This window comes from Haliaeetus albicilla, chromosome 11, assembly GCF_947461875.1.
Source record: "Haliaeetus albicilla chromosome 11, bHalAlb1.1, whole genome shotgun sequence".
Classification (NCBI taxonomy): Eukaryota; Metazoa; Chordata; class Aves; order Accipitriformes; family Accipitridae; genus Haliaeetus; species Haliaeetus albicilla.
Window position 1 is genome coordinate 31,880,406 of NC_091493.1, and position 26,807 is coordinate 31,907,212.

Here is a 26,807-nt window from a genome sequence, read left to right on the forward strand (position 1 = left end):
TCAAAAATACATGACTGATAGAGCCAAAAGTCTCCTGTAATTCCCAAGACAGTTTTAGCACAGGTATCAACAAAATAAGCTTCCAAATACTACCCAGTGCTAGTATTTTCAAGGCAAGGAGGGTAGTGCAAGGGTATGCCAAACGCATTGTTGCTGACACTGCAAGCATGGATACTCTTTTGTGCCAGATGTACTAGCTACATATCTTACAAGATCTAGGTTGCACACCAACCAATGAGTGTCCTTCACAAACCAGCTATGAATCAAGTCAGGACCCAAGAGACCTCATAAACTAGGCAGTCAATATTACTATCTCATTTTCTTACATGAGCTTTCTCAAGCATATGCATGTGTTGTTCAAATCACTGAACATATGTTACTGAGATATTTGTAAATTATTAAGATATTTCTAAACTATCAAATTAGAACAGGCAATTTCAGGCTCCTGAAAGTAACTTAAATTCAAAACCTTCCCCACCATCTCCCAGTTCTTTTCAAAGCAGAGCTCAGTGTAGACATTGCAGTCAAGCCTTCCTGGGAGCAATAGCTATAAGAGGCCTCCACAAGGCTCAAGTCTTGGATGTAGGAGAAAACATCGTACTTCATTCATCCTCTGGTACCAGTACTTACATAAAATCTATTTGAATGGACAAATTTGCATAGACTAAAGTTTCTAGTTTGATAAATAAGACTGCCCTTACTTTTATTCCATCTTACTTTTTGTTTTACATCTGAAACACACCAAAGTGAATGGAAAACTTCCACTGACTTCATTGGGCTTCGGATCAGGCCTGTTTTGAATCAATGTCTCTGCCTCAGCCTTTTGCATCACTCATTTGAGAGCAAGCTAAGCACGTCTTTCTATCTTTGAGACACTACAAGGAAATGCAGCACCCTGTTTCAAGACCACAGTATGATAGGGGAGACCAAGCAAACACCTCTTGTATACTTTAGTTGAATTCTTATTCTAACAGTTCAACCATGAATGAAGTGGGGTATTCCACCTAGGAAGGGTGTAAAAGCATTTTTTCATTGTCTGGCATTTCAGGAGGGAAATCCTTCTGTTTGAACTGATGGGTGAACAGATCAGTTTACACTGTGTCTCTGCTAGGGGAACACAAAATACAAGTTAAAAAAGCATGCAACACTTCAAAGAGGCACTCATGGCTTTATTTTAGGAACCTGGAAGGGAGGGAGGCAGATTAAAACCAGTATGTTTTGTCACATTGCATGGAACACAATGTAGTGACATTCTGCAAAGAAATGACAAAATGCCAGGCTCTGTATGGCAATAGAGATCTCTAAAATAATATCCACCAGTCTCCAGCTTAAGTGACTGTCAGCCATCTCTTGGACTTACACAGCACTGGAATGAAAAGGCAGATCATTATGGATTAAATATTTGTGGAAGTGATTATTACTACAGCACACCACAGCAGCAGATGTCAGTCTATCCCTAGCAAGACACCAGATCTGAGAGTAGCTGCTCTTCTTTTGTTTCTAAGATGTATTTTTTCCCCTTGCAGGAGTAGGGAGAGGATGTCAGAGACCCAAGGTATCAGAGAGTGTGATCTCCAGTAACTAACTGGCTTCTATTCCTTCCTCCAGCACTAAGTTGGATTTTATCCTTCTTGTCAAACTTCCCCTAATTTATTCTTCTATCTGTCCTCTAGTTTTCCTAGCACTGGTGAGACAACTCAACCATAGCCAAGCAGCTGAGGACGTGTCCTTCCATAAGGTTAATGGCAGTGCAAAACCATGAATTAATCAAGCGAAAGAAATGAAAAGCAGCACAAGCTGAAGCTGCCAGTAAAGCCACAGCCCTTATTTCCCAAAGAGCAAGGAAATTTCCAAACACGGTTAACAAATATTTAATTTTTCAACACTGTTCCTTAAAACTCTATGCACTTCATGTAGCATGTACCACAGGAAATTCTAATTCCTTTCAATGCCGCTCTGCAAAATGGGCAGGTGAATGAAAAGAGGTGGAAGCACAATTATGGGGACTTGTGCCTCACAAACTTGACACAATAATCATATAATGGGAAAACATATTTTTAACCTCTAACCCAGGATCTCCTAAACTGTAGAATAACTAAACGATGTCCATCAGTTCCTCCATTTCTCAGATTTTCCATATTAGGAATTCCTTACCTATTCCACATAATTAACCTTTGAATAAACAACAGACAGAAGCCTGAGCACTTTGCTTACCTCACTGACCAAATCTCCTGCCTTTTTGGCTTGTTGTATATTAAGACTTCCTTCTGTGATACACCCAGCGCCTTTCATCCACATCAAATCTGCTCTATATCGAAGCTGTAGAGGAAAATGACATTTATTGATATGGGGAACACAGGTACAATGTTTGCATGTGAACTTGTGCACCCTTTCCCGTTTCAAAGACATTGCAAAGGCATTTTAAAAAGGCATAGTGCAAATCAAACAGCGTCCATATGAAATGAGAATTAATGTCAAACTGAAAAAGGTTATAAACACTCATACTGCTTGTAACACTTAAGCTGAGTATACATCATCTTACATCACTCTGGAGACCATAGGCCTTCTTTGCCCATTTGGTCTTCATATCTTCTGGAACCACTGTGTATTCATGCAGTCTCTTTCTATAATCTAAGTCACTAGCAAGTGCCTGGGCCTTCTTAGCATGTCTCAGGTTTATCATATCCATAGGCAGATGGAAATGGCTCTTACTCTCCTCAAAATCTTTTTTGTAGGCAATCTAGAAATAGAAGGAATTAAAATAAGTTGTCTGTACTAGTGTATTGCAAAGCCAAAGCCATCTTAAATCTCCACTCTTGTTTAGGTCCTTATGCAGCTTAGGCAAAAAACACATGTAGCAATCAGGTCCTATGAGAGATCCACAAAACAGATGGCAGGATGAATTTTATCGACTCTGGAGACATCTTCTCTATTACAGTACATCTTACTTTTAAACATACCTTTATCTGCTTGAAAGTTTTATGTAGAAGTGTTTATACTGGGGTTTTAATAGGATTTTATTTTCCTGCCCCAAAATAAGGACACCATCAACCCAAAAGTCCCTATGAGAACAAAAATACTGTGCAATCATTGCAGATTAACAGATGGAGGAAGGAAACAAATTTTTGTTAAATGCTTCCAAGAATTTCTTATAGTGAAAGCAGTAACAGTGGTAGATTGCATATCGTTGCTGAAAGATTTATAATTATGAAAAACACCTTCTGAGTAAAAGAAATAAATAATTTACCTCACTACTCATCTTGGCCACCTGCAGAGAGTGCAAAAGTCTTGAATCTTTGGTTCCAATTGCTTTTCCTTTTGTTTTTTCATATTCTTCTTTATATTTAATCTGTGAAAAAAATATAGTTTAAGCCAAAGAACATTTCCAATTACCCAACACATAAGCAATATGTTCTCCACTGGCATTTGGATGGTTAAAATTTACAAGGGCTTAGTCTGATTGTCACTTTGTCACTTCAGATTTCCCAGATTTTCTCAGAGGTACAAGGTTGGTCTCATTTATGTTGTCATTAACCTAATTCTTTAAGGCTCACTCCTCTGAGGTGGATATGCTTATAAATTTAAAGTCTTCTGATTAGCTACATTATCTGATTCTTAAAGCAAAAGATAAGAAAACAATCATGTAAAAACCAAACAAGGAATTCAAGATTTTATTTTCTTAATGAGGTGGGATTTCAGAATCACCATCATTGCTGAACACTTTCCAGCTGCAGGAAAAGTTTCTTCTTTTTCTGCCTCTCCACAGGTTAAGAATCATGAGATAAGCTGCTTAGGAGTTTGTTTGGAAATTTTTTTATATACATGTGTTTATGTTAAAGAAGCAGACTAAAGAAATATGCATTCCTTTTGCAGTGGATGATAGCAGTATTTTTGAGGCTCTAAACAATTCAAACCACTGAATTTTACTAAGGGATTATTTTGCAAATTTTGTTTCCTTCTGTACACTTGTATTTAAAAAAATAATTTTCAGAGAGTGAAATTTCATAGCAGAGTCTGAGAAAGTTTCCAACTGTTCATCAGCCATTGAGAAAGATGGACAGCCAAATGCAGTACTTAAAAATCTAGATGAAGTGAGCTAAGCTTTATTGCCCTGTGCTATAGCAACTTATGTGAAGAATAATTCCTAGGTAATTAAATATAACATACATCACTGGCAAGATCCCTTGAAGCTTTGGCAGCAAGTAAAGGCAGAGAATCAAGTTTCATTTCAAAGCCCCGGCCCTTACTCTTCTCCCAGCCTTCTTTGTACTTAATCTGAGAAAGGAAAGACAGCAACATGTTGCTAACCCATGAACACACAAGATCTTCAAATGAACATGAAAATTACTAAGAGCAAAACAGAAGTACAAATATGCTCAGTCCACAAATTGGAACCTTCTTAAGTCAGAGTTCATTATCATTTTGAGCTAATTAATTGGCCAGGATTGAGTCAAGAATCTTATTCTTGGAGTTTACAGGCACTTTAAATCCCAGAACATGCACCAATAGCTCTCAATTTCAAACAGGCATGAAGGAGGGAAGGTTCTTCAAAAGTGCCTGTGGTTATGTCTACATACACAAATAGTGTAGATCAACAGGAACTGATCTATAGGCAGAACAGCTGGTGCTCAGAATCAGACATCACACTACTCATTTCAGGATTTTTCTTTCCCCCCACCCCCAAACTAGAGCTAGTCAGGTCACATGCACTGAATGCCTATTTGTAGCTTCAGTTCTTTATGTGAGCTCCTGGAGAGCATCTTTCGGTTTGGCTGCATTCAAAAGGAATCCAGCTCATGTGCGCTGAGACCACCCCACAATGTGAAGCAAAGCTCAGTGAAGAAACCCTTATAATCCCATTTGCTTCAGAAACACACTCATGAGGTACACCATATCACAAATGTAGATGAAATGCATGAGAATCACATGCTTAACTTCTGAAAGTTAATGGAAGTTAAAGTACTAGTTGTTTAAGCTCTTTTTCAAGGTTCTACTTGAAATTCTATTAGAGCAGGATCAAGTATGCCTTCATGCATACTATGCATGCACCTAATGAAGTATCCAGGAAGCCCTGATCTCTGGATTTGTCTTTTTGCATGGTTATATTTTCCTAGTATCTAACAATGAGCATGCATCCCAACACATTATAGCCACAAAGAGTGCTGCTCCACAACACTCCACCAATGCAACTCAAATAAAACTTTGGGGAAGAACACAAGGTATGAATAGGCCAGGAAAAACTTGCAGTAATGCCAACTCACAACCATGAAAAATTATGAAACTGGTTCAAAAATAACAGTCACACCGGTAATAAGTCTGGAGTTTTTTTCTGGTTTTGCCTTTATTTGTCTTGTTGGGCTTTTTTCCCTCCAAAACTATCTACAACAATGGAGGCCTGAAAAATACTTTAAAAATTAAATAGAGGTTAAACTTTCCCTGCAAGTACTTGACTTCAACACCCAGGTCTCTAAGTAAATCACTACATATTGTCATGAATTATGAATGGCAGCAACAGTGGGCTTGATCCAAATTCACTGAAGTCACTGTGTTTCTTTCCATTGACTTCAGTGGGCTTTGAGTTATTAGAACTGTGCAAATGTTGGTTCTCCATAAAAATACCATCTCAGAAGCAGTTAATTTTCTGAAGTGAACACTGATTTACTGAACAAATTCAAATCATCTGAAAAGGTCTTGAAAAAAAAGTCTATCAGTTTCACTGTACTTAAGATTGTATCCCTACCTATTCTGGTTACCATATTTCATTCTGTTTAGTAAAGACCAATGATAAACATCAACTGCTTCCAGAGACAGCATCATCATCTTTACATTTATTTCTGTCTATTAACAGCATCATGAATACCAATATTTCCACATCGCTTGGCTTACCTCACTGTATAACTCAGCATTGGCTTTTGCCTTGACTAACTGAGGTACGTCCTGAGGTAGAGTGTAATTTGTTTTTGTCTTCTCGTACTGGGCTCGGTAGTTCAACTGCCATATATTGAAAAAGTCAACAACAAACTCAGTTATTTTTAACTCACTAAAATTATGACCATTACACTGATTGACTGCTGTTGAATTTCAGGCTATTAGTGCCATATGTTATAGATACACTTATAGGTATGGCTGACATAAATATGAGGGCAATAAAGCAATTATAACTTTTACCTAGGTACTAGGAAGTAGAATAATTATTCTATAAACAGAATAGCTACTGTTTATCTATAAGTAGAAAATATATTATTAAAAAGCATGCATTAATAAATACACAGAAGTTAAATCCCTAACAAAGCACACTAATACAAATCTTAAAAATGGAGGAAGATATTAGATCTACTAGTCTGCTTGGCACATTTTTGGAAGTGATTTCATTCCATTAGTATTCTTGTTTTGGTTGTAAATCTGCTGATGAACTATCAAGAATAAAAACACTTAAGTGCTACAAATGCTATGAAATAAAATTATCTCATAATTCTAATAAACAATGATGGTTAATGGTGACAGAACTTACATCACTGAGCTGCTGTGCATTTATTTTGGCTTGAGCAATTTGTGGAGTGCTGGCAACAGAGCTGTACTTCAGCTTGTCTATACTTTGCCTGTAGTTTACCTAATTTAAGATAAAATAAAAGATTTAATAAAGGAAGAAATGTTCAGACTGGAAAAAGAGAGATTAAGTAGACAAAGTTTTGTTAGCTAATGCTCTGGATAAATCATTACTTAAACCATAATAAACTGAGGTGAGGAAAAATGCCAGGATCTGTTGGATGAGATCTGAGTTAATGCTCTGAAAATTTCCTAGTTTGAGGTCACAGTTTTTATTCCACTTTGAAAATGAACTTCATTTATAAGCCCTCCACCTCAAAACCACAAATTCTTAAAAAAGATGCAGTTTCAGCTGGTCCCCCAAAGCATTCCTATAAAACTGATATTCTTAACCATCACTTAGACTACTTTTATCTTTGTCAGACTATCTTTATAATGGAACATTGTAACTGCCTACTAAGAGTTCTGTCCAGTGTAATGCTGTGCAGAGTAAATGAACTGTCTTACACTTTGTCTTTACTGACTTTTAATATAATAATCACAGAATTTCCCTGTGTGGCAAGAGTTTTGTGTGGATGATGAGAGAAGAAAAATACATATTTATGGTACAAAAAAGGTCATTTTAATGTCAGCCATTGATAGGATTGGAGCCTACTAAATTGTTAACACATTAATATGGTAGCAGCAATAATAAGCTATAAAATAAATATATTAAATCCCCAAATTATGCAAGATAAAAAAATCAAAGAGAAGCTTTCTTTCAAACCTGTTGCTGCCAAAGGACTCAGTGCTACACTGCCGGACGCAATTATTATTCTCTGTAGGCCTTAATTAATATTCACTGTAGTTAATCACCACTTTGCAAACATTGCAAATCACATCACTTAAAACTAGTTTCTTAAGAAAACTTTTTTCCAGTAAAGTGGAATATATTTCTAGAGACTTTGAGTTACTGCCACTATTTTAATGCAAACCTTCTTATCTCAGGTACCCTCATGTAAACTTGTTCTTTCTGCCATAAGGACAAAAACTAGGAAAAAAAGCCTGAATTATCTCACAGGTCCAAGTGATCAAGGTACTTAAAGCAGTTCATTTGTTTCTTTACAGAGACAGAAAGAATTTTAATTCCACCGAACGGGATCATTTCTTTTTAACTGAAACTGTGTATTTATTGCTACTTGTGATTACTTAGTGTGTGAGAGAGTTCTATTCTTAGAGGTCAAAGTAAGCATGTTGGTTATCGGTGAGCAGACGAGTCCTGGGACTGTTTCAAAGTACCAGATGGTGATCATAACTAGTGCAACTGAGTCTCTGTGGCCAATTGATTTACGTGCTCCAAACCCAGATGCTGACTATGAATTGTAGAGCCCCAAGTAGTGCTGAAATATTTAGAGTGGGTAGAACTAATTTTTACACTTTGGACACGAATTCATGCTGACTTTGACCTCTTTAAGAGTTCTTACACACACTCGAAGCTCTCTCACACACTAAGCAATCAAACACTGAACTTTACTTTTCTAATCTTTTTCAAAGACAAAGCTGAAATTACTGCTGAAGAGGCAATAGTGCATCTTACAGTTGAAGTATATCAAGTACTTCCTCAAAAACTTCAGGGTTCTCAATTCTACCTCTTCATGCTACCATCTTTTTCTTGGAAGAGGTATTTAGGCCCAGATAAATCTCATATAACGTTAATGGCCTCTCTAAGGCATCTTGCCCCTGGTTTCTTGCAATTTCAATGGAACGACAGCTTATACACATCTTACATAGTCAGAAATGCCCTGCAGAGGTGCTGCTCTCTTCCTTTTGATTTTGTAAGTAATGCTGTGCTCCTAACTAAGGCACAGGTTAAGTTCCCAATGGCAGATGAGATCATCTCAGCCTTTAATGCTTGTGAGAGGTGAAAGCATGGTATCCTCTGCAGTCTGACGTCCTGCATTTATCTGTAGAGCACATATAGCTACAGCAGTACACAAATTTCTTCACATTGTTCCATCAGTAACTCAACCCCAAGCACAGAGGGCACCTCTCGCACGGACCACAGGCATAAGAAAAGTTATGTGACCAATTAGTTCCCCTTCAAAGGGGAACACCCACCTTCAGGGAATTCACAGATGATGAGAAGCCTACTTAAGTCTCCCTGTCCTTTCAGAGCTTGATGCTGCTGTTGAAGCTGCCCAGGATGGTGAGGCGTTTTGCAACACAGACCAGGGATAGGGCAGAACTCATTCATTTCACACCACTGTACAATCTGTGCTGAACTGAAGCCAATGACAGGAGGTGGCAGCACTTTCTATTCCTCTGAGCCCTCTTGACTCCCTGCACTTTTTTCCTTTAACTTTGTTATCACTAGCTGTTTGCTCCCATGATTAAATCATCATTTCACACATGCAATCTATCACAATCTCGCCTACAGAGAGATGATAAGCCATGCAATTCATAGGAGAAAAAAAAACCATAAAATTATTTACATCTTTCAAAGGGACCAACTTCCTTGTTGTCTGATATGAAGGAGTGAGAGTAGCTGGGTAATTGTAGTCAACACCGTCATGTTTGTAATCAGATTTATAGGCTATCTGAAACACAGGGAGAACAAAAAAAAAAAAAAACACATCTGTTTTTTTTAAGCTGTCATTTGTTTGAATAATTATCAGTCAAGAGGAAAGGAGAAACAATAATATTAATATTAAATGCAGGAAACAAAGTAAGTTCAATGTCATGAGTGACAAAGAAAATGAAATTATTTGCATAGTTTAGCCACTAATTGATTCTTTTTCAGCTCCTCAATTAATCCAATGCCAACAGTGGGAGCATTAAGTTAACTTCCACCTATGACACATCTCTTTTATCTTTCTGCTTAGTTCTCAAGCTTCTTACAGATTTGTAAATAATGTACTTGAAGGAATGGTATGTAATGAAATAGCTTCTTGACTAACCCAGTAAATTAAATTGGAATCCAGAAATCTTCATTAAAGGCTGTTTTTTCAGCAAAGGTCTGACCCTGAGGGTCAAGGCAAGCAACCTTCAGCATCCTACTGATGTCAAAGAAAACTGAAAGAGCTCAGTATGTTGCCAGATCACTGAATTTGCTTATTTTAACTTCTTCCACACAGTGAGCTATAAATCAGTACAAAAGGGTTTCCAGAATTTCCCCCCTTCTCAACATATCTATCCTTCAGATCTCCAGTACAATATGATCTAAAGTTTTCTATCAACTTAATTCTGGAAAAACTTAAAGATGGGAAAGCAACAACCATATAAGTGTGATTAAAAAAGACTTACATTGCTTGCCAAACTGCCAACTTTCATGGCATGTAGCATTCGCTTGTCCATGCCGATACCTACATAATGACCTTTCATCTGGTTCTGGTAGGTTTCTTTGTATTTTAGCTGTACAAAAAAAGCAAAAATACTCTCAGAAAATATATTTAGTTTTTCTATGAGTTTCCATATATTACAGCAGTGGGACAAATTACTACAGCTGTGGTCTACTAGTGTTGCACCACTACAGAAACTCACGAGTTCAGAACAACCTTTGTACTTTAAAAAATAAAAACTAAAACCCTATATGAGTTTCCTATTTTACAAGATGTCATTTATGTATTCTTCAGATCACCTGGATGCCACATAAAGGAGATACTTCCACCTTCCATTGCTGCTTATTATTTCATCAGAAATAAATATTAGAACAAAGTTGCAGGGAAGCACTATTTGTACATCAACAAATGAACAGATTATCATGTACCAAAACTGGACCATTTTGGTGCAGCTTTTACCAAGCCCAGAATAGGGAATTTGACAACAAGATAAATTAATCACTCTACCATCTCATCTGTATGGCAAAATATTTATTCCTCCTGGATTTCAGAGAATGGTAGCAAGCAACATTATACTTCAGTATCATGAGATACAAGCCATGTAATTATTAATATTGATTACTTTCCCACAGCAAACATGTTCCTCTCGCATGAACTCTGGTAAAGTATCTTCTGCCTACATTTCCAGTCAGGAAATGGACCTACACAATGAAATAAGTAATAATTATGATAGATAATGCTAACAATTGACAGCTACTTGTCTAGATTAGCAGTCCATTGTAAACAACCTCTCTTCCATATATCATAATAGTTGTTTTCATAATCCTATATAAAATGAGCCCCAGTTATCCATCAGGACAGACTAGGATAGGTGCTGTACAGGCATGGGTTAAAATCAGTTATCAAATTCCCAGCGCAGGCTTATCTGAAACACACACACAGGTGACTTGCGATTCCAGCAGCTACTGGGTTAAGCAAGCCACACACGAGGTACTGAAAACTTACATCACTGGTGAATTTTGAGATCTTGCTCACGTTCTTGAATTGTGGAGTATCACAGTAGTTCATGCTGTAGCCTTTGTTGTTTTCGAGATCCTTCTTATACTCCACCTTAGTGACAAAAATGCACAAGGGAAAGATATGGTAAAACCATATCAAGTTCCTTCACACACTTTTTATTAGCCAGACCCACTATTCAGAGATTTTGATACATGAATTTCATCAGACGGCATATGAAGAAAATTAATAAGAAGGTGATTTTCATATACTCACTTCTCATTTTATAGACAAAAGAAATGCAATCAACTTCATCCATTGGGACCTTAGCAAAGTGTATGAGACAGTGCCATAAGGAAAATTATTAACAAAAACAAGGACCTATGCAGGAATTTTGAGGTGAGTGTGGAGCAAATGAAAGCAGAGAAAGCAATGGGTATTTTTCAACAGGAAGGATTGAACACAGGGAAGTTTACTAACAGAATTCCTCAGAGGAAGTTTAAATACAGAACTGGTTTAATATTCTCATTAAGTACCTTTGCTCTGAAGTAGGAATGTTGAGGGTGATATTAAAAGGGGTAATAGAAATGGGACTAAATTCAACAATGTAGAGGTTAATATACATAGGGAGTAGCCATAAAAATTTCAGCCATCACCTGGAGAGGCTAAGAAAGAGAAAACTGTTTATATGTAGGCTGACCACAGAAAGATGGCAAGATGCCAAAGTTACACAGCCATGAAAAGGGCAAATGCAGTCCAATGCAGGAGCAAAAGACTTTTGAGCAGGCACTAGGAAGTGCATGTGCTTTATACCAGGTTCCAGCAAGACCTCATCAAGAACTTATGTACTCTTACAGTCATTCCTGTTTAAGGAACATGTACTCAGCCTGAACAGCTGCAGTGAAAGACTGTGAGAGATGAGAAGAATTTGGCTTGGTTAGTCTAGGAAAACAAAGGCAGAGAGAAGAAAATTATATCCATTTGTAAACATCTCAGAAAGGTAATCATGCAGGCAGAAAAACTTTTAAACTAAAGGGCAATGTTGGCACAAAACACAATATTAATAAAGTGGACAGGAATAAATGTAGGCTAGAAATTAGAAGAAGAGGATTACATGATACTGTGCCGAAACAGCAGGAGTCAGGAATCAATGGCCCAGGAGGCCCCTTCCAGTCCTACTTCCAGGGGTTTTTCATTATTGAAGGTTTTATACTTTGACATCTCAAGAGTATAAGTTTTTAAACTGCCATGGGGAAGCTCTAGAAACTCACATTTATTAATAGCTTTATAGCTGATATGACACTATAAATAAATCAATAATTCAGAATCTACTGAGAATTCCTCAGCAATATTCCCTTGCCAAGCAGAAGAAGAATGCATTATCAGTAACTCACAGTCTTTCACATGATGGAAGAAAACAGAAACCTGAATTAACAGAATGATACAAATTTTGGCTCTGTTGGTGTTATTTCTTAATTATCAGTAAACCCATCTTTGAAACACTCTAAGGTACACACCCAAGTCATCCTAAAGCATTTACGATTATACCTTCACTGCACATTAAAAGCACAATTCAGGGGTTTTTTTAGATCTCTGTTCTTCATGTGGCCAGAATTAGAATTAATCTTCTGGGGTTAATTTCCCATACTTTCATGCAGATCACTGGAAGTGCCAGATAACAGCACCTGAAAATCTGTTCTTGCACCTTTCTCTCCAGTTACTGTGCTACACACAGGTATTTTTGTTACATATGGGGCAATAAGAACAACAGCTTTTTATATCTGTAGTCCTTACCCACCAGACACAAATGTTTGTATGGGCTGCTCTCCTCTCAAAGTTGTTAACAGATCGATTTAACCCCTTACCTCACTGACAAGCTTGTTAACACTTTGGGCTTGTTTAAGGACTAAGTTGTCTTCAGCCATTAGGGAGTGAAAGTGAGCAGCACCTTTCATCTTGGAAAGATCTTTCTTGTATTTTATCTGAAAAGAAGTAGGGAAGATTATAAAATAGATGTCTACCTTTCCACCATTGCTATTTAGACTGACTTCATGAGTTGGGATAAGGTTTTTCCTGTTGTTGCTTTGATAAGCAAATAGAACTTGCTAAGTTGAAACAATGCAAGTTGTTAGTTCCTGAAATAAACCATATATAAAATCACAACCCTAACAATCCCAGTCAAGCCACTTCACTAGACAGCTTTTTTTAAAATCCATTTTTTACATAGATTGAACAGCACTGGTTGTTGTTCAGAGCTTGAACAGATAACTAGCAGATTCTTGGCTGGTGACTGGTTGAAGCTTGTGTGCTCTTCTATTACTGAAGTTAATTCTCAGTACTTTAATTTTAGATTTCTAGTCAGAGAATTACAGATAGTTATCAAGTGCTCTGTGAACTTTTCCTTTTGCAGAAACCAGCTTTTCAAAAAAGCTGTATCTTTTTGCACTTGCAATGTTTTTAAGGGAATTCTATTTCTCTACCAAATCAAGGCAGAAATAAGAGAACTGTTAATTTAATTTAGACATGAGGTTGTTGACTTAAATTGGGATCAGATGGGTGAAGAGAGCTAATACTTATATTGGCCTTTTTCCAAACTTTGTCCAGGAAAAACCCTGTTGGGAATACATTTCTATAGTTCTTGCATACAAGGAGATGCTTATGTTCTTCATCTTACGTTACTGCTTCAAAAATCAGATTCATAATGTACAAAATAAGAAATTATTTTAAATGTGTTGCAGCACAAAGTGTTTGGGGTTTTTATTTTCTAAGTCTGCACGCAGTTTCTCAGGCTTTAAAGACATGTAGCAGCTTGGTAAGTGCTCGCGTGCAAATGTTACTGCCATGAACCAACCCTTCTCCTCGCTCCAGGTATTACAAATTAATAAGTAAACTACTGACCATTAGCATTCTTAAAACCTATGAAACTGCTGTCTTCATCTGGGAAGGTTCAATATTTCATGTTTAAACAGGGCATCACTGAGTTTGTCATCCAAATAGGTACTGGTCACAGAAGGTTTCAGGTTTTTTATATTCTCTCAGTCATAAGCTCAGGTAACAGAATATGACTGATCCTTTCACTCTAGTTTACTGCTAGTGTCTAGTCCAGGCTAGTACAAGCTGAAAGACTCAACCATTTGTTAGCTCCCCAGAAAACAGACTAAGCCCATCAGCTCATATAGCCCCATGAGGGACAGGTGTCCACACTACGAAGGTTGTCAGTCACAGGAAACCTTCACAGCAGCCACATGGTAATGACCTACAGCCTGAGCCATTTTTTGTCACTACTAGAAACGGTCTCCTCAAATAGGACTGAGGCTCTTTTATCAACGGGCTGCATGCAAGAATCACACATCACCACTTTCTTTGCAGATTTTTTAGCTTACTACCCAAAACAAAATCCCCAGCCTAGAAATAAGCTCAGTCTTGTGAAGTGACAGTGTCGTACTCTATGGTTTCCTTTCCTCCATATGACTTGCTTTGCGCTAGAGGCATGATACATCAAAATATCAAAACCAGTTCAGCTCATTCATCCTCCATTTATTCACTACTGGGAATACCACAGTAGTCCACAGGATGATTAAGGCAGTTGAAGGTTTCATTAATAATACAGGTGCAGATCTGCCAGGAGGGTTAACCTAACAGTAGGGAACCCCATTAGTTGCTACATCCGTCTCCTCCCTCATGCAAGTTGGAGATGTGTCCCCTTCTATTAATGGATATTATTAATCCCCTGAGCCATCCAGTTCCCAGCAATGCAGTGAAATGTCGTTGTTGTTTACTGCTCAAGTGTAATTTTAGCATTCTCCTCCCAGGCACTGCTCTGACAAACTGCTGGTTTTAATTGTTTATGAACTGTATTGATTCAGGTTTCATACTTACATCACTTGCCAGTTCATTTGCTTTCTTGGCATTTTGATAAGCTGGAGTGATCATAGCAGGAAAGCTTCCTTTCCCTCTGCGTTCTTCATACTCATCCATATAATCCTGAAGAAAATTCAGAGTGTTTACTCATCATACATGAGCAGGTGGGGCCATGGGTGATTTCACAAAGCCCCATATTCCTTGTTAGTAAGAAAGTTCATTGCTTAATTTTATTTTGTTTTATGAAAAAGAGAATAAAATTACCAACTGTAAGAATAAAATCACCCATTAAATTAACTGTGCCTGTAAAATCATTTGTGTTGCATTGCAAGAGAAATTTAGGTAGCAATTAGCTGTAGTCAAGATAGCATTCAAGTATACAATGATATACAACCTTCTAATCTCACCTCAGTTCTTACAGAGATTATATCTGCTAGTCCCTCTCTTTGTCAATATGTGTTTCCCTGGAAAACTATAAAAATATCTAATGGCGTAGGCAGCCAGGAGATTTGCTTAAACTTTCCAAGTTTAATGTAGGGTCAGCCTTCCTCTGTGACGTGACAGAAGTCTCTTGATCTCTCTGTGGCCATTTCTTACACCATAACTGACCAAAAATAGTATTTCTCTAGTGCAGTGATATATTTTGAAGAGGGATTCATTAATGAAGCAGAAATACCTAGATATTAAAGTGGTAAATACCTGAGGGAACAAAATCACAAAATTCCGTTTGCTTGGTATAAGAAAATAATTGTTGTGGAATTAATACTCTTAAATCTATCTATAGAAAGGTTTATGTGTAAATGTTTGACAATTTGAAAAGCCTTTTGATAATTTAGTGACAAAATACTGGAGCTTTTTTCAAAAATGGTATTACACAATGACTATCCCAAAGCTTTCTATGGCAAGATCTGGGGAGAATATAGCAAGTACACAAAAAGGTAAAGATATAGTGTAATGTGTCTTCTCTGTAATATTTTGTAAATCCATTGTAGTAAAGAGCCAGTTTAAGTGAAAAAAGAATGCGTGGCATGTCAAGAATGTCATGGAAAGCACAGATAGAAAGGACTGTAAATATTTGGGGTATCTGTCTTGTGACTTCTCCATGCAAAACAATCCGTTGTAGGTCATTTTGTGCACCACCAATGTCACATAATAATAGGTCATATCATAAGTTTGTGAACAATATAATGTAATTATAGTTATTGCATCTAAATTATTCTATAGACAGGCACAGAAAACAAAAAATATCCCTGACTAATCAGCTGAGTTTCTTAAAATGCTATTTATGAGTCTGAATTCTTCAAACTAATTTGCCATTTCCTTTTTCTTCTTTCTCAAATACATTTTTACATAATTTCTAATATTGCTTATATTACAAAACAGTATTTTCAAAGTTCCAGATAATTAACATTAGCCAGTTCTAAGGTTTTTAAACATGAACAAAACAGGTGTTCAGCACACAGGAATTTTACAGTCAGATTCCTTACATCGTCTTATGTTATGTATATATCTGTATGATGTACCCTCATGATCTTGACAGTTAGAAATCTAATCCCTTTACCCGTGTTAAGTCACACTTCTCTCAGAAAGATCCATTAATTTCAGTGGCTCTATTTTATTTGAATAAAAATATCAGAATCCAATCTATGAAGATTAAAACTCAAATTAAATTTGAAGTCTCTGACTGAAGTTTGAAAGATACTTTCAAAGAAAAAAAAATCAAATTAATTCTAAAGATAGCAGCATTCCAATGGTTGAAAATGCAATTAGCGCTTTTTCAAATTCATTTTATTTGTTTATTCTTACTAAAACTTGTAGTAGTTCAAAAGACAGAAACTAATTGAAGGCTTCAATGCTACTTATTCTCAACTCATATTCTTGAAGGATGGTTTGCTTTTCACTCATTACATGGCGTACATTTGGGCAGAATGAAGAAACATAAAACTCCCAAATGTCTTATAACAATATATTCCCTGTTCCTTCATTTCTCCAAAGTATATGGGTCTTAGGAGGAGCTATGATGAAAAACCTAAGACTAACCATACAGTTCTGTTTATACAAACCCACTATTCAATTCCTTTCAAATTCCCTTTAGCTGTATTCAGTTCTATTTAGTGGTATTCTTTCTCTAACTTAATTGGAATAGAAATTTGGATGCATTTCGGGAGACCACAAAAATAATTGCATTCCCTTAAAAATTAAATAAAAGCAAAACAAATGCCACAGACCAAAACAGAGCTAAAGCCTATTTGGTTCCACAAATGCAGAACTACCATTTGTCAAGCTGACAATACCACTTTTGTAGAAGAGCTGAAATTTAAGAGATCGTGTATGATCTTTAGTGCAGTTGCACATATTTAGAGCTGCAAAGCTTCTAAGATTTCTAAAAATACTGGCAGAGGAAAGATGCTTAACTATCTACTAACTTTCTACCATTTCACAGCTCTTTCACTTTTTCTCCTAACTGAATTTACATTTTCTTTCTCATGGCATGGGAAAGTTTCCACAAGTAAACACATTTCAGCGTAATACATAAAAACACCACAATAGAAATGCATAGTGCATACATGTACACAGATAAAATTTGCCAAGGTAAGGCTTACCTTTTGGAAAGACCCTACCATAAGGATCACACAGTGACAGTGCATGCACCTTGTAGTCTCATCTTGTAAGTGCCAATGTGAAATATATTACACATTCAGAGCATGGTGCTGTGCACACCATCTTTTCCTTTGAGACCTTGCTTTCTCGTACAGGAAAGCAAAGTGAAAATAGGTCTCACTGCAGTTTCTAAAGTCTTGAGCAATCAGCCATAGTAATGATCAACATCAGCATGGGTATCTCTCGGATGTTGCATACCTGGCCATATTGATCTACATTTTCTCTTGCAGAAGTAACATCTGTTCCAGCTGTATGGCTGGCTTTTCCCTTGATCTCTTTTTCATATCTTAGATGATACTTTACCTAACAGGAAAAAAACAAAAAGGAAAAGAATCATCTGGATTAATTTAGTCTGGTACACAGATGCGGCATAATAAGTAATAATCAATGACATGCACATGTTGACAATAAAGGATTGTCAAAATTCCCATTGCCACCAATGTACAGAAGTCAAATAAGCCACTTGAAGATATAAAAACAAAAATAGTGGTATGCTTTTTAATAATGCAGTAGGAACATGGGACTTGCCATTTCAACCCAGACCATTAGTTCAGTGTGTTCAGTACCACCTGCTTGTCAGTGGCTAATCCCTGATGCTCCGGCAGGTTAAAAAAATAGAACTGATTGTAATGTAAATCCATGGTTACCACAGAGCACTTTTTTTACCACAGGGTCATCTGAACGCCATTAATAAATGGGCTAGTTTCTGAAAGATGCTGATCTCCCCAGTGATCAAGGGAATTTTAGGCAATGAACCTTCAAGTTTAGAACAAGATTTGCACTACCTTTGCTGAAGTCAAAATCATGCCTGTAACCTGATGCTGCCCTTTAATCACCATGTGTGCTTGCTGACACAAATGAAGGGTTTTCCACAGATCAAAGGCAAACAAAAACATTTAAATGTTTTAGAGTCAGTTTCTTTTGCCTTCAAAATTACAGATCTCTTATTTTCCTCAATGACTCTTAATAATGTTTTACATTCACTTCCATTGAGTTAGCACAATATGTTATCCTCTCCAACAGTCTTCCTTTCAGCCTCCAATGACAAAACACAATTAACTGTACAGTTTGAAGCAATACTGATGTCTTTTTACAATGCTTTTTAAAGAATACAGCTGTGTTGTGGTTTTGTTGTGTTTGGAGAGGAAAAGAAAGCCAATAAAGATCAGTACACCATGGAGTTTAAAAAAAAAACCCAACAGTAAGGAGAGTAAAATGAGCAGAATAGAAAGCTATGGTTTATAAATCTATACCTATGTCAAATGTATGCATGTGTTTGTGTGTGTGTATGTGTGTGTATATACTTTATATATGTAATTGCTATTCAAGAAGCTAGTTTCTTGTGTGCATAAAAGCCTCATCCTGCAACAGCACATAAGAAGGAACAGAAGAATTTGAACTGTAAGGACCCACTGGGAGCATGGAAAGTCACGGCAAAGCAGAGCTCTGCAAACACAGCCCTCCCCTGATACAAGGTCACCCAGAAATATTGTGGCTGTGTAAATTAGAGCTGCACTTCAGCCCCTCTAACTCAAACTGAGTTGGGCAGAATAAAATCAAAGACCTCTGGCTGACTCCTTATTCTCTTCCTTCTCGGTTGTATGCAACAGGAGGCTGGGTAAATCCAGAGTGTCAATTCACAAATGAAATACCTAATTTTCTGTTGGTGCATAAAACTCAACTTTGTCCCTGCAAAAGACAATCACTTGAAAAATCTGTGTATGACGTGCACTGCTAGCATAACTCCACAATGCTAAACATTTTAATCCAAAATTTGTGTGACAATTTATTCTTTTCTTCCCAAAAAGAGACTTTGCTTTGGACACTTACATCACTGGCTAATTCATTCGCTCTCTTGGCTATTTGATAAGCTGGAGTGATCATAGCAGGAAAGCTGCCTTTCCCTTTCTGTTCTTCAAAGTCTTCTGTGTATTTCAACTGTAAAAATCCAAGACAGTTCAGGAGCAATTAGATCAAATGTATCTTGATTGCACACATAATCAATTCTTAAAGTTGCAAAGTCAGGTGTTCGATGGCTGTCATCTCCCAAAAGGAAGATGAACCATGAAGTCTGAATCTTTATAGTGTAGCCTTCATCTGCATGACCACATATCTTCTGCAGGACCTCTGTGTCTTATTCAGAGTACAGGATGGATCGCAGTCACTTAAAAAAAATACTAAAGTTGTCTGCAAGATGCCTGCTCTGTTTATATTAGTCAGGCAGCTTCCTTCTTTATATTGCATGGCATCCAGTTGCTGGGTATAGAACAGACTAGTTCCCTGCCTTCAGTTCTGACAGCCAGCTAGTCCCTAAAATGGCCTGGAACTGAATATGTTCTTTATAACTGGAAGTATTAAATACTAAATGGTAAAATGAATCTGCCTTTAAAATATTATTTTTTTACTTTTCTCTATGTTCATATTTTTAAGTGATTTATAAATGTCCTAAGAGCCAATTGTGGAGTCAAAACCGGGTCAACCTATTTTGTTTCACTTACCCCACTTGAAAGCTGTCCTCCAACCTTTGCATGAAGTATATCTGGAGTGTCTACAACAGAGGTGAACTTGGAAATTCTCTCTTCATGTCCCCTCTTATATTCTACCTGAGGGAGAAAATATAAAATACACATTACAAACAATAAACAGCAAATATGCATTTTCTATCAGAAGGCTTCAAGAGAAAATGAGCAACAGCAGCCACGACACTTCCCACTGTACAGTCAAGCTATTAGTATATTTAAGGCCCAATTATCTTAAAGTGAATGCCAGAAGCAGACAGAAATGGACCCAGACAATCACATTTTCTAATTGTACTAGATCTTTGTGAGCCATACATTTGATTAAAATATCAACATAATAGTCATTAACGGCCCAACTAAGATCATACTACAATACCAATGCAGACAGTGTTTGCAGAAAACAATGCAATACTTTAAAATAATTTCTACATGATTTATTTTTACTTTATCTTTTTCAGTTGAATTGTTATTTTTATAATTAAGCAATTTTCTGTGTATATATTTAAAGTAGCTTGTATATGAATTAAACTCAGTATTACAGGTATTTAACTTCAAATAATAAAGAAGGCAAAAAATGTCAGATGTAAATAGATTAATAAAGCCATAAAGTGAAAATAAAGGTAATGAATTAAATAAAAATTTTAGAGTGATTCACAATCTTTTTCAAGTTGGGATAAATTACAGCAAGAGGTGCTAAAACTTTCAGGAAATATCTATATTGTCATTTATCCTATATGATTGTCCTCCCAAGCCAAGTAGTTTGTTAACCCCATTTCCTGTATCATGTTAAAGTTTTCTCACTTTGTAGAATTAACAGTACATCAAATATTCATCATAGAACTTACTGTCTAAAGTGAATGGCCTAAACCCAGGATTCTCCAAATTCAGAAGTCTAACATACAATTAAAAAAACTGCAACTTACATTACTGCTTAGTTGGGTGGCTCTCTTAGCAACCTGATAACCCGGAGTGATCATAGCGGGAAAGCTGCCTTTGCCTCTCCGTGGCTCATATTCTTCTGTATATTGAAACTAGAAAATGAATATTTTTTCGTTTGTTGTTACAGAAGAACCCACTGTAGTTTAATGTGATTCCTCTTTTAATGCCTGCTTCCTAAAAGTATGTATCACTTTATTTAAAAGTAAACAAATTAAAGAACTTATACCTTATAAGTTTGTTAGGTAGAAATATTTCCTACATACAACAGAAAACATCCCCCATTCATATCAGTTATCCACTGTTAATTGGCTATGTTGACTGGGCATAGACAATCAGTCATAATTCAGAAGTGATTTTAATCAGTCATGGAAATACAGTCAATGAAAGGTCTACTCTACGGAAAATAAGACATGTTTTCCATCACGAGTTCTGCTCTACTGAGGGAAACAGCACTGCCTGCTAGATCAGGTCACTCAGATATCATTGGTCAGTAGTTTAAGTGCTTCTCAATTACATAAATATATTAGTTTATGATTTCCAGGATGGGCAATAGCACTGTTATGTGACTTTCATCACTTACGTGGTTAAATACTGTTATTGACAGAAGTAAACATGTCAGTCTCTCCTTTAGTAACATCTTACCAAAGGTTGCCTTTGGTGCACTGGTAAGTCTTCAGAATATGATAGACCACGAAAATAGAGTTATTCCAAACATCAGCCCACTTACCTCACTCAGAGTCTTCTCTGCCTGTGTTACCTTGACCATCTCAGGATCCGGGATGGTTCCTGAGTACCACGGTTTTCCTTCCTCATAGGCAGCATAGTAAGCATTCTACAAAACAAAAATTAAATAACTAGCAATCTTCACCCTTGTTTTAATACACAACCATCTGATCTGACAGAAAAAAGGAAACACACACAATGCCGTGGAAGTGAAATTTACTCTCTGCAGACATACAGCACAAGGCCTACACTCCATTTCAGAATGCTAGGGCAGAACTTGTATAACAAGAACTGACATCAAGATGTCAGGACCTGGGATCCTGGAGTGAGACTCAAATAACTCCCCCTGGGAATCAGATCACTTGTTGTGAAGCTTCAGTGCTAGTAGAAAGAAGAGACATTAAGTATGGCTGTACACGCAGCAGTCCGAACAGCTAACTGTAAAGATACACTCTTCCTTCCTCATCTTCTGATTCTTGCACCCTAAGCTATAACCAAGCTATGCTGCCTTGAAAAGTTTAGCCAAATGAGAAGCAATGGCTTTTTTAGAATTTAAATGCTGTGAGTAAAATCCTAACAATCAGGACTGCCAAGGCCAATTCTTGGTCTCCTGAAGGCTAGTGGCTTGGAGACTCGGATATTTCTTACCTGGGTGGCCAGTTGTTGGGCTTTATAGGCAGCTTCAATTTCTCTGGACCTTACATCCCATTGAAAGACTGATTTGAATTGTTCACCCTCTTCTTGATATTTTATCTTAAAAAAAAAAAAAAAGACTTTGGATTAGTAGTTTGTTACTACAGACTAGCACACCCCCCTCATAGGAGAAGAACAACAAGGGAGAAAAACAAGGTGAACAGTCTCTCAGTCCACAGTGATATGGAGTCTGCAAGAACTGCAGCAACAAAAGGAGATGAATGCAAGACAAAACAACAAATACAGTGCAATTCCCACCATAACAAATTCACTTCAGTGCCTGCTAGTTCGGGCTGCACCTTAAACCAGTCTAAAGAAAGGCTACTTCCGAAAACACCTCTGGCCCTACTAGGTGACCCTTCTTCTTGTCTATCACACACTGACACCATCAGCCAGGCAGCCATTGGGCAAATTAGATCAGGGAATTAGTATGTAGACTTTTGGTGTGTTAGCTTTCAGCTGTATCAGTTCCTTCATCAGCCTCACTGCAAAAATCACCAATACCAACATAAGAGAAGCAGAGGAACAATGTGACTACACAGAACTAATTTTCTGGGTGACAGCATCAACACAACTCAGTTTAAGATTATTTACTCTGTTCATAATGTTTAACTGTGTCTGTCTGTTAGATCTCCAGTTGCTACAGACCAGCCTAGTTTTCAGTGCCAACTAATAATTTCACCCTGAAGACACATTTATATATAATATGAATGCAGAATCCAAGGGACTATGACAAGCACACATGATCTACCAAATCTCCACAACTCACAAGACAATATCAATCACCTTCTGAGAGCTTGCAAAACTGTCCATCTTTTCCTTCTTCACCCTCTTTAGATCAACACCACTTACACTCTGTTTGTGTACGAAAAGGCCACATCACCTGTAGCTCTATGCCATGCAAAGACTACACAAGTACTTCCTCCATGCCACCCATTCTTGGCAAAGGAGTTTTCATGGAAGAGAAGACTGCATTTAGCCCTAAGGTCAAAACGCTACTCTCTAATCCACACCCAACTTCTCCCTAAGATTTTTGCTATTATTGGAACTGCACATCTGTAAAGGAGCAGCATATTACACCTGAAATCTGGCATGAAGTTCTGAAAGAATATTTTGGTCTTTAGATAATACTTTTGGGGGAAATAATCTATGAGGATTGAAATCTCTAAGAAATTTTAAGCAGAACATATCAGTGCAGCATTAGATGAAAGAACTATTACCTGGTGGGCAATATTCTACTCTCCTATTTCCCTGCACAGTGTCCACGAAGTGTCATGACTGTGTATAAATGACTATTATATTTAGACCTGGGTCATCATTTTCCTGCTGTTACGTTTATCATGACAGCATACAGAAGTCCAAAGGAAATCACAGCTCTGCTATACAACTCACTCTACAAATGCAAAAAATAACAGTCCCTGTCCTGAAGAGTGCAAAATCTAAACTGACTGGACAGAAAAATCACTGAGCAGGTATACCATTATTCCCATTTTATAAATTAAGTACAGAGGTACAGAGATTTGAATGATTCGTCTGCTCACATAGAAATTCTGTGTAGAGGGAGTGAGCTGAATTTTTATCTCTGCATTCAAGTTGGTGTCTCAACATAAGACTTATGTGAGAACATCATGTTAGGATTGAAGAAAGATGTTACATTTTCTGCATAAGAAATAATCTTACTTAAAAAAACCCCAACAATTCAATTTAAATTGCTACAGTAGCAAGTGAAACCTTTTCCCAAGTTAGCATTATTTTCTACATTTACCAATGCAAAATTTTCCTGCACTCAAAATTTCTACAGAAGTACTCCCTTTAAGTAAGTACTGCAGAATCAGCTTCTTTACTACCCTTAGCAATTTTCTCTCTGGAGCAGAACCTCATTATGTGATTGAAAAGGACAGAAGGTGCTTTAGGTGTAAAAAACAAGGGAAAGTGATCTTTGAGCTATAATTTGTCTGGCGTGTATATTCACATGCACTGGAAGTATCAGAGTCTCATATCATTGCCTAAAAACAGAAATAGAACCTGCCGTAATCCCAGACTCATTCCTGACCAGATCTGTCACACACAGTTTAAAGTAAGTGTGATAGTCACTGCTGAAATAGTTACTGCCCATGATGTTGCAAAAACTGATATATAAGAATACTGTACAAGAATGATAAAAGATACAGTGTCCGATAAAGGCTATTAATGTATATCAACTTTGTACAGCTAATACAGAACATCAGAATTAATTTAGCATGCTATAATCTAAGAAATACAACTTTTTTATTTTATTTTAATGATGGCTAATGACATCAAAACACATTGGTTTGCCTACTAAATATAGTCATGCAATGAATAGTACTATTTTAGAGTATTAGAAGACATGACATTCAAGAAAATAGCATTACACATAGACGTGAGATAGATATCAATTATTGGCTGTTTCTGTATTTCTCATTTCATAAAATTCTTAGAAATGCAAGTTTGAAACAAATGTATCTGGAGGAAAACAATGCAAGACAGAAAAGAATGACATTTGAAAAGAAAGAAGACTTTGAGCACCCCTAGAGGTTTGCCGGGGCACAGCAGCCTTTTAGAGGATTGATGCAGTTAAAAGGGCATAGAAAGCTAGTCCATGCTGAACGCGTTAGCAAAACGGTTTTGGTAGAACCACGCAAAACTCCCTGGACTTCGTGTTTTGTCATCTCAGGTTTGCCAGAAATACTTGACAAAGTATTTATGAGAACTTTTGCCTACGTCCCACTGAGACAGAATTTATTTTTTGTTTCGTGCCCTTTAGTATCTGTTTCAGAAGAGATCATAGAGCAAGTAGGTCATTCTTGTCCCCAACGGCTGTGTAAACCCCTCTGATTTAGTTACTAGGTTTACATAGCTCTGGGCAGTTTATGCAAACAATGGCAGGTGAGAAACTGCTATCCATTTTTCTTTCTGAAAATAGAAGCAAATTCAGATCCAACCTTTCTTACTCATGAGTGAATGCATTTTAAAAATTATGATTCAAACCCAGGCTGAGATCCTACTGCTCTAAAAGAACACAGGAGGGTAAGTAAAGAATACATATTTATTTCCAAAACAAGACACAAATATGGTATCAAAATGCAAAACAAAGCTAAATACATTTGGCCCTCCAGCTTCTTACCTCACTTACCACTTCCGACAGTTTTTTTGCATTCATATTTATTGGTGTCTCAAATACACTTGTGAATGCATTGTTTTTTGGATTATGCCTAAAAAAGGAAAGTGTGAAAGTATATTAGGAATGTACGAGACAGCCCACCAGAAAGGTTCTCTGTAAGCACTCAAAAACACAATACCAGCTTCCACCCCTCCATACATAACTTTTCCCTGACTCACACACAGATTTCAGATTATATTCAAGTTATTATTGTATGGAGTAGGTGCCTAGAGCAAAATTAATTTTAATGATCGTCATATCAATGCTGTGTTTCTAATAACAAAAGAGAATAATAGAATAAAAAACAACTGTCATCTCTCCTTTTTCTGCTGACAAATTTGACAGGAATTGATCATTATAAAATAAAAACTTCCTAGAACAAACCAACTCCAAAATCTGCATTTTATACATTTTCCTGATGATTAGCTCAACCTTGTTAACTCTTAACCGCAGATTTGGAAAGCACTGAATTTTATGGTTTGGTTTATTTTCTTCCCACAATACTGAAATGGAACTTAATTTGGTATCTTTTAACAGACTCGACAAATGAGGAAGCTTTATACACAGTAACAAGAGTTTCCCATCATTTGTATATCCCAAAGATATGCATGAAGGCACTAACAATACATAATTTCACATCACACATGGGACCAGGCTGAGTCCAAATGGTGATCTTCTATTACATTAAGATGATTTGGCATTTTAAACCTTTGCTTTAAAAAAAAAGAAAAGAAAACACACTTACGCTTGACAGTAAGGCTTTTTCTCATGACTAACAAAGTTGTTTACTGTTAACATCATCTTGCATACTTCGCAGTGAAAACAGGCTTTATGCCATGTCTGGAAATACCACAAAACAGAAACCAAACAGACATGATTTGTATTTCATTATTACTCTGTTGATTTTTAAATCTCAGTATTGATCCTTAACATTCATTTCATGAATTTGAAGAATTTTTCTTCAAATATATGCCTATTATTAACTCATTTCAGTTCTGAACCCAGTTATGAGTAAAGAATTTTTGGAACCGAGAGATTTGCACTGTGTTAAAAGTGCCAATCTGTACATTTATTATAGTCCAAAATAATAAAGAAAGAGAACTGACCTGATCTATACAGTTAATCTTCTCAGCAGGGTAAACCCCATAGCCACATCTAGCACACGGCTGCACATTCATCTTGAAATCCACAGAGTGAAAAATATATAGGTTTATACAAAAGGTTCAAAGAGTATGAAAGTGACTTTTTGGCCTGTGCAAAGCACACTCTAGACACTCCAGTCAAGGCCTTTTGCTGTGGTCAATGGCTCCCATTAAAGCTCTGAATTGAAGTCTGTTGCTCCGTTTGCTGACCTTCTGTTTCAAAGTCAGC

General features: G+C 36.9%; 1 protein-coding gene across 6 annotated transcripts in view; it reads right to left on the reverse strand.

Moving 5' to 3' along the window:
• NRAP (nebulin related anchoring protein) overlaps positions 1-26,807 on the reverse strand; it is a 53,202-nt gene extending 26,395 nt beyond the window's left edge. For 3 of the 6 annotated variants that reach the window (XM_069796991.1, XM_069796989.1, XM_009924158.2), the window contains exons 1-20: positions 26,543-26,807; positions 26,182-26,276; positions 25,401-25,488; positions 22,211-22,315; positions 21,567-21,671; positions 20,824-20,931; positions 19,880-19,984; positions 19,212-19,319; positions 17,580-17,684; positions 14,739-14,843; positions 12,725-12,841; positions 10,869-10,973; positions 9,829-9,936; positions 9,018-9,122; positions 6,512-6,610; positions 5,887-5,991; positions 4,168-4,275; positions 3,248-3,349; positions 2,543-2,740; positions 2,215-2,319 (exon numbers count right to left, since the gene is read on the reverse strand). In XM_069796991.1, coding sequence (XP_069653092.1) covers positions 2,215-2,319; positions 2,543-2,740; positions 3,248-3,349; positions 4,168-4,275; positions 5,887-5,991; positions 6,512-6,610; positions 9,018-9,122; positions 9,829-9,936; positions 10,869-10,973; positions 12,725-12,841; positions 14,739-14,843; positions 17,580-17,684; positions 19,212-19,319; positions 19,880-19,984; positions 20,824-20,931; positions 21,567-21,671; positions 22,211-22,315; positions 25,401-25,488; positions 26,182-26,276; positions 26,543-26,614 — 2,148 coding nt within the window. In that variant the 5' untranslated portion in view covers positions 26,615-26,807. The remainder of the gene's footprint in view (positions 1-2,214; positions 2,320-2,542; positions 2,741-3,247; positions 3,350-4,167; positions 4,276-5,886; positions 5,992-6,511; positions 6,611-9,017; positions 9,123-9,828; positions 9,937-10,868; positions 10,974-12,724; positions 12,842-14,738; positions 14,844-17,579; positions 17,685-19,211; positions 19,320-19,879; positions 19,985-20,823; positions 20,932-21,566; positions 21,672-22,210; positions 22,316-25,400; positions 25,489-26,181; positions 26,277-26,542) is intronic. The other 3 variants (XM_069796987.1, XM_069796988.1, XM_069796990.1) reach the window with 3 other exon arrangements.